The sequence below is a fragment of the Danio rerio genome, chromosome 20 (assembly GCF_049306965.1).
Source record: "Danio rerio strain Tuebingen ecotype United States chromosome 20, GRCz12tu, whole genome shotgun sequence".
Lineage (NCBI taxonomy): Eukaryota > Metazoa > Chordata > Actinopteri > Cypriniformes > Danionidae > Danio > Danio rerio.
The window spans coordinates 26,006,750-26,020,357 of record NC_133195.1 but is presented as its reverse complement, the minus strand read 5'-3'; the positions used below and the strand labels follow the sequence as shown (position 1 = coordinate 26,020,357).

General features: G+C 37.0%; 1 protein-coding gene across 51 annotated transcripts in view; it reads right to left on the bottom strand.

Annotated features, from left to right (window-relative positions):
* The window catches only part of fryl (furry homolog, like), a 168,839-nt gene that overhangs the window by 3,735 nt on the left and 151,496 nt on the right, over window positions 1-13,608 (bottom strand). For 27 of the 51 annotated variants that reach the window (XR_012395574.1, XR_012395576.1, XR_012395564.1 and 24 more), the window contains 7 exons: window positions 11,931-12,138; window positions 9,844-9,993; window positions 9,574-9,672; window positions 7,438-7,506; window positions 5,561-5,578; window positions 4,713-4,823; window positions 228-418 (listed from right to left, as the gene is read on the bottom strand). Coding sequence is in view for 37 of the 51 variants with exons in the window: in XM_073932691.1 (XP_073788792.1) it covers window positions 228-418; window positions 4,713-4,823; window positions 5,561-5,578; window positions 7,438-7,506; window positions 9,574-9,672; window positions 9,844-9,993; window positions 11,931-12,138 (846 nt within the window). In the remaining 14 variants the exon portion in view is untranslated. The remainder of the gene's footprint in view (window positions 1-227; window positions 419-4,712; window positions 4,824-5,560; window positions 5,579-7,437; window positions 7,507-9,573; window positions 9,673-9,843; window positions 9,994-11,930; window positions 12,139-13,608) is intronic. The other 24 variants (XR_012395573.1, XR_012395575.1, XR_012395563.1 and 21 more) reach the window with 1 other exon arrangement.

The following is a 13,608-nucleotide window of genomic DNA, read 5'->3' as shown; positions in this document are numbered from 1 at the left end:
AAAATCTGCTTTAAAGCAAGGATTGTTATGCTCAAGTTAGAAGTAGTGCTAATCCCATATCTATATTGTCAGGTCCACGTAAGAAGCAGTGCTAATCCCACATCTATATTATCCCACATCTATAAGTGTACGGAGTTCCTTAAAGCAGGGTTAAAACAGGGTTTGTGACATCAAGGTTAACTAGATTTAAGGACAGTGTGAAAAAGACATAAGTCAGCATGTGTCACCTGAAGGCTTTAACTTGAGTGATGGCTGTGCAGAAGTCTCGTGCTCTGAGACTCTCGATGAGCGAGTGAATGGCCGTTTCTGTGCTCGACTGGTCCACCTCAAACTCGCCAATGTCCTGTTCATCATTAACTGACTCTGCCTCCTTCAGACAGCTCTCCAATATGGCCAGCTCCTCGGACATGTTAGTCACCTGAGAGACAAACAAGCATGTCATTTTAAATCAATGTTTAGTCAATATTCTCACTACTCTTGACTAAACCACATGTGAAAAACAACTGACTTGCCGATACAATATTGACAATATCGAAAATCAAAGCACAGTTGCCCTGTGATATTAAAGGCATAGTTTACCCTGAAGAAAATTGGATCCAAACATTCAATAAAAAAGTAAAAAAATTTGAACAACATTGGAAATCAGAGGCAATTGACATCCATAGTAGGGAAAAAATACTATGGAATTTGATGACTGCTGGTTTTCCTACATTTTTCAGAATATCAACAGTTTGTTCCTCTGTTGTGTTCAACAGAAAAACAAAACTCAAATTACTCTCTCTCTTTCTCTCTGTGTGTGTGTGTGTATACAGTAAGTGAGTTAGTATCGATGAGCAATAGGCTGAATGGCTTTGCTCTGGTCAGTCTTAAGGATATCAGTCTCTCTCAGGGAGCTTAATGAAGTTACAGTGTACTAAGAGCATTATGCACAGTCAGACCTTTATATCTGTCCATACTGGCACACATTAGCACAAACCACCACAATGTTCAGAGACAAAATTGATCATCTCTCTCTGTTTGCCCTATAAAGGGACGCTTGCTGGCACTGAAGTTTGTGACACTAGAAAAATCCACAAGGACTGACCAAATAAGATGTGATTTTCTTGTGAATATGTACATGTATCATAATAACTCTTGACTCTATTAAATATTTTTTCATTCTAAAGGGGTAGTTCATTCATTCATTTTCCTTCAGCTGAGTCCCTTGAACTGCCAACTATTCTGGCATATGTTTTATTCATATGCCCTTCAAGCCACAACCCAGTACTGCAAAAAACAGGGGTAAGTTCACCCCAAAACATTTATTCTGCCATTATTAGCCGCGTTTCCACTATTGCGCCTAGCGAGCGAGCCAGGGCGAGCCAAGGCCAGTGGGGTTTCCACTGTCACTTCCGGGTCCTAATCGGGCCAAAGCAGGGCTTTCTTAGGGCCAGCAGACGGCCTTTTTCGGCCCGCCGAATACTTTGGGCCAAGGAGGGCCAGCTGGGGCTTCGGGGCGGAGTGAGAGGCGTGCAGTTTTCTGATCGCACATGAGTACATGCGCCAAACAAATAAAGAAATAAGGGAAAGAAAACATCTAGCCTTATAGTCTGGGGTCTTTTTGCGTATGATCACCCTTATGTTTCCCTTTTAAATGTAAGGCTGCTGCATAAAATAATAAAGTAGTTTTAATTTATAGTGACGTTTTTTGCTGCGTCCTCCTCTATGTTACAATAACGCATAATAATCTTTACACCATATTAAAGACACAGCAGACAGTAAAGGTTTTCGAGAGTTTTTGTCAAGTTTAAAATGTTTGTTTGTGCGCGTTTAGATGCCTGTATGTGTGTGTGAGACCGGGCAAAAGCGCTCCTTCACAGCTCTGTTATGCCGCGAGCGGCTTTTTTCTTTATTTATTTTGGAGATAATACACAATATAAATACAACAGAAAGACATAAAACTTAACAAAATACGTGCCAACTTTCGTAGACTTTAAACAATATAGTGTCATATCTTGATAAAATAGCCTAAGCTATATTGAAATATAATTTAAAGAATTACAAATATTGGATACATGTATAAAATCACATTAAATAAATTAACCAATATAAAATAAACAAAAGCTAGCTATAACAATGTAGGTAGCCTATATACAATACATAAATTAAACCGTTTTAAAGCCACATATAGCCTAACTTTCATTTTACAAAGACCTGTCTGAAAAAAAAAAAGATTTTCGATGTTTTCTAAAAACTAAACACCGGAGAAGGTTTGAAATATTTATATAAAGTAAATATTTATATAAGTAAATATTTATAAAGTATTTGGATACGATGATATTAATCAAATCGCGCAAACAGAGCATTATTTGGGTGAGTGAATCTAGCCTATACCTTTTTTTCTGTCACTCAGTCCTGCGCAGCGCTCGCTGCTTTAAATGCATCGGGGGAAAGTCCAAACACAAAATGTGTTCTATATCCTCAAACAACTGTTTATGTTTTATATGGCGTGGTTACATTTATAAATGAAACTTTAAATGAAGAGCTTTAGTGAATAGCTGCCGAGCGCAACAAATATGGCTATATTTTATTAGGCTACTCGCTCTTGTGCTGAAAACTTAACACGACTTCTATCAAAACGAGGATGTTATAAAATACATGCCATATCGAGTTATAAGAGAGAATTTCTGTGGCTTTATATTATGGATGTGTGCGCTCTCTGTGTTGGGTCCCTGCATTAATGGTGAGAGCACTCGATGCACAATGCCAACAGTCGGTCGGCGAGTAAACAATAAATGTAATGAATGGAAATACACAGGTCTGTGCGTATAGACATTTCATGTACTGCTGTACAGTAACGTGTCGTTTGTTTGTTTCGGTTGACTTCATTTTAATGGTTTCGTTTCGTGATGATTCTATGGTCTGCTTTATCTACCTGTCCTCATTCCCGCTGAAGTGGGCGGGTTGTGTGACGTTTGATTCGAGGACGTTCTGGGGGCGGTGTTTGCGCTACTAGCCCGACAGTGGAAACGCGACATGATTTCAGCCTCATTTCTCAACCTCCCGGGCTATTGGCCCGGCCTGATTAAAGACCTGGCTCGCACTGGCCTGATAGTGGAAATGCGGCTATTTACTCAACTTCACTTTTCAAAAGCTTGTTTTGAGATTCTTTCATGAGTTGAACACAATAGAAGACATCTAGAAAAATGCTCTTTATTGGGACTCTTTGATTTCCACAGTAATTATTTTACCTACTATGGAACTCAATGGCTACCAAGTAGGACTGGGCGATAAAATCGGTATTGATATTTATTGACAAACACCATTGTCAATAATGATAAAAGTTTGGTATGAAGTTTCAGCATGAAGGCTATAGTTTTATTAAAATGTGGCTGCTGAGCACACGCCTTGGAAGGAATGCCAATAAGCTTAGGGTGTAAGTAAGGGTAGGGCGCACGACTGGCATGACATGCACAGGGTGTTCAAGCAGTGAACAGATGATGCACGCGCTTTTTCCAGGTACACCTAGTTAAAAAAACATTGGAACTTGTGCCACGACTCATGCGAGTACAGCTAACCCTCTGCTTCACACCTTTTATGAAATACACACATTTCAGTCATTTCAGACTAAACCCCCTAAATAAACATAGGGCACCTAAATGTTGCTGTGCTTTTTACTTTTCTCCATGAACTTGCATCAGAGTTGCAGCAATAGTTTGTCCATTTGTCATCCTCTGAAAAAAACGGTTGATGGTCGGCTAGTTACAAGAGACGAGAAATGTAAGGATGCTGCCAGAGTGGCTTTTTGGTTTCTTTTCTTGTTCCTCCCAGCCACTAACTCCCCATCTGAAAGATTTTTTTAGCATAGGGGGTTATGTAGTCATTCAACTCCACAATGTTTTTGAATAATAAACTTGAAAGCTCAGATTTGATTATCATAATTAGTTTTGCTTACAGAGTTTGAGGTGTATTGTTTCAGTACTATTCACAGATCACAGATGTTGATCTACCTTTACCATTGCGCACACTTTGTAACATTTTATTTATTAAGGTTAAGAGTCTCTTTAACACTTATGTTTATTTTATTATAAAAAGATCAGACATTTAATTCAATATTTTAGTTTTTGCCTATTACTTTGCCTCAGTATTGTTGGTAAATAAAATAAAGTGGATTAAAAAATCCTAATATACCTAAATGTACTGTTCAAAAATATTAAATAGTTATCGATATCAAATGATATGAAACATGATATTGTGATAATATTTTGCAGTATCGCCCAGCCCTAGTATCGAAAAAAATCAGGTATTTTTTATTTTTGGGTGAACTGATCCCTTATTATATATAAGGCTTTTATAGGCTCTTAAAAGAGGTCAATTTTGTTATACTGTCCATCTATCCACATCTTGACAGCATCTTAAAGCTGTTACAATCTTGCTAATGTTGTAATAACTTGGGTCCCAACATGATGCTAAAGCACTTCTGGTGTGTATTGTTTATCTTAATATACTTATAAAACATGATTATAAGCATTTGAAAACATAATTAATCTAGTTACCAGCATTACATCTTTGTAATCGGATAATATAATCCAGATATATAAAAATATTTGTGCTTTGAAGATGGATGAATATCTAATCGGTGTGAAAATGAAGTTTTTGGGTGAACTACCCTTTAAAATGGGGACATATGGAAAACAATTACGTATCCTATGATGTACATGACAGACACAAACCTCTGCCTCTCTCTTGATGGTGTCCACTCTGCTGATGAGTTTGCAGTAGGCCTGGAAGAGCAGCAGGAGCTGGAAATGGAGTTTATACAACCGTCGACACAACTCAAGCTCCTAGAAAAAAAAAAGAGAGAAGAGAGAGGAAGATCACGACACAGCCAACCAGTCCACCATCTTCAGCTTTAATCATCAGCACTGTCAGAAGCAAACAGCATGATTGGATGAACGGACGGCCAGGTGAATGGAACAATCGGAAGGGCAGACGGATGGATGGATGAAGCTCCTGAATTTGAGAGGAGGTTAGAAGGGTTACACCTTGGTATATCATTTGGTGCAGCGTGGACCGTGTATGTCTCCTGAAAGAGTGATGTTTCTGGAACATCAAGAGCCAAATGGAGTGATCCAAAATATTGTCAGGAGAGAGCAGAGGGGTGGATGGAGCATGCAAGAAAAAAATGGAAGGAACCAAGAATCTAAACAATTTTTTCGGTCTCATCCTCCGCTCAGATGTCCATGGACACACTCCATTCATACACTCAATGCGTATTATGAGTCAAATTTCAACAAGCGTTAGAAACGTTTATAACCCGTTAGCAAATTAGATAGCAAAGTTCAAACTGCGAGTATGCAGAACTCATATAAGCCATTAAATAATTAATCAAGCTGGTGATGTGTAATGATCATGAATTACAGACGTCTACAGAGGTGTTAAGAGATCAGATGTAGTGTTTGTTTTGAATTCTGATTGGCTGAGATGAATGTGCCGATTAATCAGTGAAGAATGGATGAATGCGTGTGTTGCAGAATCAAAAAGGAATGCGACAGGCTCTTATATATGATAAACCACTTACTGCTAGCATTTCCATTTGCTAAGCAAGAAGGACGGCAGGTCACAAAAGAGGAAACACAGGAAATGAGAGAAAGATCACAAATTAGTCGGCTCACAACACTCCAAGACCACCATAAGAGAGAAAGAGAGAAATATTGCAGTCTGTTGATATTTAACAATGACACACACAAAGATTTAAGTCACATGCAGTGCATTCTGGGAGGAGAATTTACTTTTAATATGATGCACCTGTTTTTATTACTTATTTTATAACATTCAAAAATGTCTAAATGTACGGTAAATACGTAAAAAAAGAGCAAAGGAAAGAGTAAAAGGTTGAGAGTAAGAGTTATAGTAAGACAGAGAAATGTAGGCATAAATGTCAGCTTTGGCATCACAAACTTTTTCAACTTAATCCTGCTGAAAAAGACTGTATAAAATACTGGTTATGGAAAGAACAGAATCTTACTGAGTCTGAGTCTATTAAAAAAAGAAAAAGAAAAAAAAAAGAAGTGAAAGAAGTCTCTGAAAGGAACAGTTAATTTAAAAATGAAAACCTGTTCATTCCAATTATAACAGTTTCAGCTAAAATAAGTTCATAATGTTCTACTTGGAAAACAAATACCATCTGGATTGGCTTGACATTAAGGAAATTGAATCTGAACTATCCCTTTAAGCATATTATTTAGAATTTATTTGATAAAATGACAGTTAAAAGGGCAATATCGTGAAACACCAATGTAAAGAAATAGTTTTTTTTATTGTAACATTTTGAAATGTAATTTCTCCCAGAGATGAAAAGCTGAATTTTAAGTATGATTACTGAAGTCTTCAATGTCAAGTGCCTCCCACGCATAGACTTTAATTGGGCGGGCGCCAGGTATATTAACGACTGGCCCAAGTATATTTAGTGACACAATTGTTTTTATTATTAACATCCTTTTACACTTTTTTTTGTATCCGCCCAATATAACTAAACATCCGTGATCGATTAAGTAGCAGATCTTCTCTCCTTTACCAGTTTCGTTGTCAATTTTATTAATGTTTCTGTCATTTATTTCTCTTTTGCTGATTGTTTTATTAATTTTATGATATTATTATATCAATATATTACATATGCTTTTTTATTTACATATCTAAAATTCAAGTTTGCTTTGAACTTGAAAGAGAGAAAAGCAGATTTTACCTGTCAGCAGGTGCACATGGCTCCTGAATAGCATGAAACTACTTTAAGTCTTTTTTTACTTTAACCCATTGAAATGAAACAATGTATAACAGTGTCATAATAAATACAATTATTAATAAAAATATAATTATTTTTTGTTTGTCGCATATAGTCAACTATTTATGTCATGTGGGTAAATAGTGTGTTTCAATCTGACAACCACCGCACGTATATTTCAAACCTGTGGGAAGCACTGATTTAATATTTTATTATCATTATTTTTAATTATCAATTTGTTTATCATCATCATCATCAACAACAACATTTATGTAAAACAAATACATGCACATCTTTACAGAAACTTTTAACTAACTACATGGATCCTTACAAAAATTAAATAACCTTTTCAATCTTACAGACTCAGCTGTTATAGTGTACACATTTATTAACTGTGATAATAAATTGATAAATGTGCATGCGAATGAAGTCTAAAACTCTAAATAAACAAGATTTCCATTCTGCCATGGATTCCACAGGCACCAATTCTTCATGGATCCAATAATGGATGGCACAAACATGAAAATCAGTTGCCTTCCACTCACCTCGGCTTGCATTGTTGTTTATTTTTCAGAGATAAATGGAGACATTTAGAGTATAAATGTCAACATTTGCATGCTAAAACAGACACATGCAGAGAAGAGTGTGTGTGTATGGGAATGCTTTTTTATTTATACCTGAGCTTGAGTGTTGGGTCGCTGGTTGCTGTCTTTATCACCAAAGGTCTTTCTGCAGTTATCCAACCACTGCAGGAGGAAGGAGAGACGAGATACCGCATTAAACACAAAGGTGGAACTTTCTGATTTTCTGGACAACTGTGAGCAAAGACAGATGACGTTTCCTTGAGTGCGAAACAGAAATAGAGAGCGAGAGAGAAGACTAGTGTGTATGTGCGTGAGGTAAATTTAATAGGAGTGCGCTACTTAGCAAATTAAAGAGAGTCTGTTTAAGCATATGGGGGGGGGGAGATATAATGCTCTGGAGGCAGTGCCTGTGTCTCATTCAGTTACTGTCCTCTAGTCATCCACTATTCCATCTGCCCCCTCTGCTCCCCTTCCTGCTGCCTCTCCGTCCAGATAAATGATTTAGGGGCTTCGTGAGGCTATTCTTAGTGACTGTGCACAGAGAGATACTGGCCATTGTAGATTCGGGATGGGTGCTAACGGAAGCAAGGGCTGGATAAATCGGCTCACATCCTGATATGATTTAGAAGCCAACAATAAATGCAAAGAGACGTCATGGAGCATTTTATGATCCTGCGCTGTCAGCTCATTCTCCTCTGTTGTCTTTTCTCCATTGCATAAACCTTAAGATCACGCTTTAGATGGGGTTTAAGGGAGCACGAAATACCAAAACTGGCTGTCTGTACCGGCCGGAACAAAGTGACGTCATTGAATTTTCAGCACATCTGTTCATTAATTCATGAGAAAGACTTTGTTCGAACCAATCAGTGCGCTCTATTGTGAACGAGATGCAGCTTAGTTAATATTTAGGATATAGCTTTGAAGACTCTTTTTACCTGTTACAGTGTTCCGAGAGACGCCACGTTGTGTTGCCAACCATATGATTTTGTTACTAAGTTTACAGTAATATCACCACAATATATGGACTGAAAATCCCCCACTTTCACACAGCTCTCAGAGCTTCTGTAAATGCTGCTCTACGAATCACTGTCTATCTCCCCTGTGTTTGTGCTGCTGGTGTAAAAAATCAGATGTAGTGCGCGTAATAAAACTCTCCTTTTCATGCAAACCCTTCCCTCTTTCCACACTCGACACTCCCACCCAAACAAAGCTGGACTTACCCACTTTCCTGACTTTTTTCAAACTAAAGGTGTGAAAACACCTCTAGGGTTCATGGCCCTTTAAGATGACTTAAATGAACTGTGCAGAATATTCCCAAATTGTTTATAGACTTTTCGTTTATAGAACTGATGAAGATTCTTAAGTCGGAATAATTACAGTAACAAGGACTTTTCAAGGACATTCCAGTTCCAATACCCTCAAATTCACATACTTGATGTGTTACATTTCAAATGAGAGCAAGATTACATTGTGCTCCCTTGTAAGATAAATTGTGTCAAACACAACTATTTGAGTCATGTGACAGATCTAATATTCTATTTGTTGTATTTCTGTTTTGCATAAAACTGAAGAATACACATTACATCCTATACTGTACTCTCAAATGATCTGATCTTAACTTTAGCATGGATTTCATTAAAAAGAGCTTATAGGCTTATGTAACAAGAATTATTAAGATGTATAAATGTGCTATCATTTTTTTCTTGGCTCATAAGTTTCTATTATCTGAACAAACCAAACCCAATTGAAACAAAAGCAATTCAATGTTTCATTAAATAAAATATTAAGGCAACAGTTTATCAGATGTTTAATAAAGAAAAAACAATAAAGAACACATAAATACCATTTCCCCCCCAATTCACAAATTTTTTCAAACATTTCTCAAAATATCTTCTTTTGAGCTAAACAAATAAAAATCTCAAACAGTCTTGGAACAAGTGGACGGATATGAATTTTAGGAGAACTATCAGGTGAAATTGAGGTACAAATAACTTCAAGATGGTTTGAAGTCTGAATGAAAAGAAAATTCTGATTGCCCCCACCCCTCCTATTGTGATGAAAGAAACACACATCCCTGTCATGTAATGTGATTGACAGGTTATATTCAGTCATAAATAAACAAAAACAAAGCAATACTCCATAGAAAATTGTGATTTTAATAGTGACTTTAAAAATATTAAATTTGGTTGTTAATTAATGCGGCTTATAAATGTCAGATTATAAACTCACCTGTTCTGCTGCTTCTCTCTTGCTGTTGTAAGTATCCAGATGCTCTTGTAACTCCAACACACTGAATTTTAGTGTCTCCAAGAGTCCACAAGAGACCAACTACAAGACAAAGAGTGATATATATCATATGACCATAATTTGGCATTAATATAAAAGCTCTACACAAGCCAAAGTAACCTAAATAAAGCATCAATAAACGGTAGAGTCAGCATTTTCATGTATGTACTGAGGTGTAATGGCAGAGGAAGTGTACAAGAATAGTAAACTCACAGTTTCAGCATCTAGTAGGACTGTAGGGCACTGAGAGCAGGAGGTCATGACCTCTAGAGAACTCAGGAACTGGTTTCCCATTCGTTGCAGACCCTCCCCAAGGAAGCGGACTGAGGAATGGGTAATCGAGTCAAATTTCCTCTGAATGTGCTGAAGAGACGGAAGAGAATCCACAAATCACTCAGATTACAAGCATTTATGAAAACAGATATCACTTCTTTAAAAATTACATTGTGTATTTAGGACACAAAATGCTAACAATGTGTAAACTAGGGTTGCACTGATACACAAAGTGAAATATTCAGCTATTTTGAATTTTGAAGTTAGTTGGCTCATTAAAATGAATGGGTTTCATAGAGCATCTCTTTCTGCCTCCAGTGTGAAAGCCACGCAGAGCAGCCTTTTTCAGCTTGAAAAGTTGGTGCATCCCTTGTGCAATTTTGTTTATTTTAATAATTTTACATTTAAGGTTTGCTAGAATAGATTTGTGACAGTCGTCGTTAGTATTTCATTTGCTAGTATTATATGGGTGATTTGTGATTGGTTCACAACTGGCACCTGATGGAAAGTTATTTAGAGTGCCTTGAATGGTGGTTAGGTCTCTCGTTCATTGTCATGCAGTCAGAGCATGCAGGTGTTTCTGTGTCATGAGGGCTTGCTGCTGTTTGTTTGCAGACAGTGCAGTTGCTTGTTTAAAGCCCGGTTGCAGTAAAAATGCATGCTGGTTGTTCTCATTCTGAGGAAGTGGCAGTGTTCCTTAGAGTTAGGCACAATATCAAAAGTGCAAGTGTACAAGACGAAAGTTTTCGATTTGGACATAGAAGCAGAAACATTTTTGAATGGGGGTGTTTTTTGGTGGAGGTTTTTTTTATTTGATGATGTGTGTTGAACGTATCAGGTGTTTGGGTGTTTTCTTTTTGGTTGAATCACTGGTGTGAGTGGATTTAGTTTGAAGCAGTTTTCTGGGCTTAGTATTATCAACGGATGATCGGGTAAGCAAAGTTTTTCTTCTTTAAATTGAGTGATGCTATGTAGAGTATTGTATTCAAAGATTTATCGTTTGTATGCTAATTTGGTAATATACGTTTAAAAAATCTATTTAGAACATGGTAGAAGAGACGTTTCAGAGTGCATTGAATACACGTTTCAGCATGAACAAGTGGAAAATCTACTTTAACGAACACAAGCTGGACAGACATTTAGTTTGGTTTTGTATATTCTGAAGTGATTTATCTGATTTATATGTTTATGGAAGTTTATTTTATATTTATCACCCGTTGATTGTATAGTGAAGGGTATTAATAGGTATTGTGCCTGGGTCTGGAAATTTAAGTTTGTTTGGTTTATGAGTTTCTCCTTTAATAATATATTTATTTGAGCGATTGAACATTTGATTCTGGTTTAATTAATTTAAATCATACATTTGTTGAAACTTAAATTTTTATTTTAATTAATGTAATTATCTAAGTAACTGTAGTGGGGTTTTCTACCCCTGGTGCCCAACCTATTTTATAAGCCAAATACTACTCTAGATTTACCATTACAACAATATATTTTACTGTAAATTACTGCAGCCTGAAATTCAAGGATTTATTTAATGTCTGCCAAATCAAAAATAATTGTAATTCTATCCATCCATCCATGTTCTCATATTTAAATTTAAGGTTATGCAATTTAAGGCAATCTGTTCAGTGAAATGGTTAAAATGTTAAAAAGCAAAGTATCAGTGCAAATACGGAATAAAATTCTTGAAAATTTTTCATTATAAAAGTTATTTTGCCGAATATTTTTGTTAAAACCATGATACCTTTACAGCAGAATTCTCTGGTCCATAAACAAATTATAGTCAGATAAATAGACAAAACATAAAAAGTAAAATAAATTATCTATATATATTTAGAAGAAATATAAAAAGTTCGAAACATTATAAAATTACATACAGCAGCATATGCTTAACTAATCTTTGCTATACAAAAATGTTATATCAAAAAAATACAAACACCAGATTTTTGAATGGTAGTACATCCCCCAAATACCGTACATCAATATTTATGTAATTCACAACTCAGAAGCACTCTTATTTGTACCTGGAAGAGTCGGGAGAACACATGGAAGGTATACACAGCAGAAGACCCATCCGAGTCTGACAGCATCTGGTTGACATGGCAGCGCCAGGCGTCCTCCTCATCATCGTAGGCTACAGGCTGGAATGCTGCCAAAATAGCAGAGAGAAAGGGCGACGGAGGTGGCGAGGCCTGAAGTTCAGGAAACCCGTCAGCGTCACCTTCGTCTTGACTGTAAACACAAACAGAGCAAGACTCATGCGACACAAAGCATGACATCATTCAGGAAGGAAAAACGTAAACAAAGACATGCTGTTCCTTCTCCCCAGCTCTCCCTCCTCTCTCTCACTGCAGATGCCCCGCGCTGCAGTGTTGTTACACTCCAAATCTACTGCAGAGGCATCAAAACACAAGATAAACAACACTTACAGGCCTGTCGGGCCGAAGAGCTTGATGAAGCAGACCGAGTAGAAGAATCTGAGTCCAGGCGGGGAGGACATGGCCTTCATCTTCATCCTCACTAACAGCTTTTCTCCTTCCCCTCAATGTCTTCCTGCTCTGACGCTCGTTTTTTAATCGCTGTTCTCTCTCTGAGCTCTTCACCTCACGTGTTAGCCTAAATTCTCCTGCTGCGTTTGTGACGCTCTGTGTTTTTTTTCCCTCTTTCTCCCTCCCCCGCTCGCTGCTGCGCCGCACAAGAGCGTTTTCCACACGCGCGGATGCTGTTAAATAGATCTGCAGAAAGTTGGCAGGAAGAGCAAGGAAAGGGCCTCGTCGTGCCGTGCATGCGCTAAAATCTAATTAGAGCCCTCTGTTGAATCACAAGACTATAATTTTTATTAATCGATCATGGACGAGACGGACACATCAGGGGTTGATCTACAGCACTGCAGAGAAAGTATGTGTGAGAGTGCACATGTGGAAGAACGAATGAAGTGAGTTAGTGGAGGCACTTTCTGATGCACTTAGAGGCGTATAGTGGCTGACCTTGAAAAAAATGATGAGATCACTATTCAAGGCTTTAATAAAATGCATCCATATTCATTGAGAACTGAAGCAACACAATGAATGGCATTAAATGGTAGAGAACTACTGAGCAAAATATAGACTGCTGATATACTGATGTTTTCATTCACTCTGGGTGATTTTAAGTCTTAATTTGGCCATTACGTTTTCTGTGTTTCAGCTAGCAGAATGATTTTTGGTGATAAATCTTATTTTGACACATATTTTGAGAAAATGCTTTGAATTAAAAATAAACTCCACAATACTCTCTGGGCAAATTTACTAGCCTTTTGTTATGTTAGGGATGAAAACATCTGAATTAAACTGATGTAACAATGCATCAGATTAATACTTTTTCAATTTTTAAATAACCTCAGTCCAAATTAAAACTGCTCAAATGTTTAGTAAACTGTAGGATTTTAACTCTTTAACTGTAAAATTCATAAATGATGTCTGTGACTTGGTGAAAAACCCACACAAAATGACCTACTTTCAATATAAAAGTAACTGTGGACTGGATTTTTTTAACCTTTTATCGAAGTCCTGGACATGTGAAACGACATTGCCTTTGATGCATTGTTTTTGATTGATTTTCCTTTTTTCTCCCTAAAATACTGTTGGTGGCTATTTTGCCTCATTGACTTCCATTATAATCACATTTTTTGATTACAAAACCATGACACCATATATTGATGCA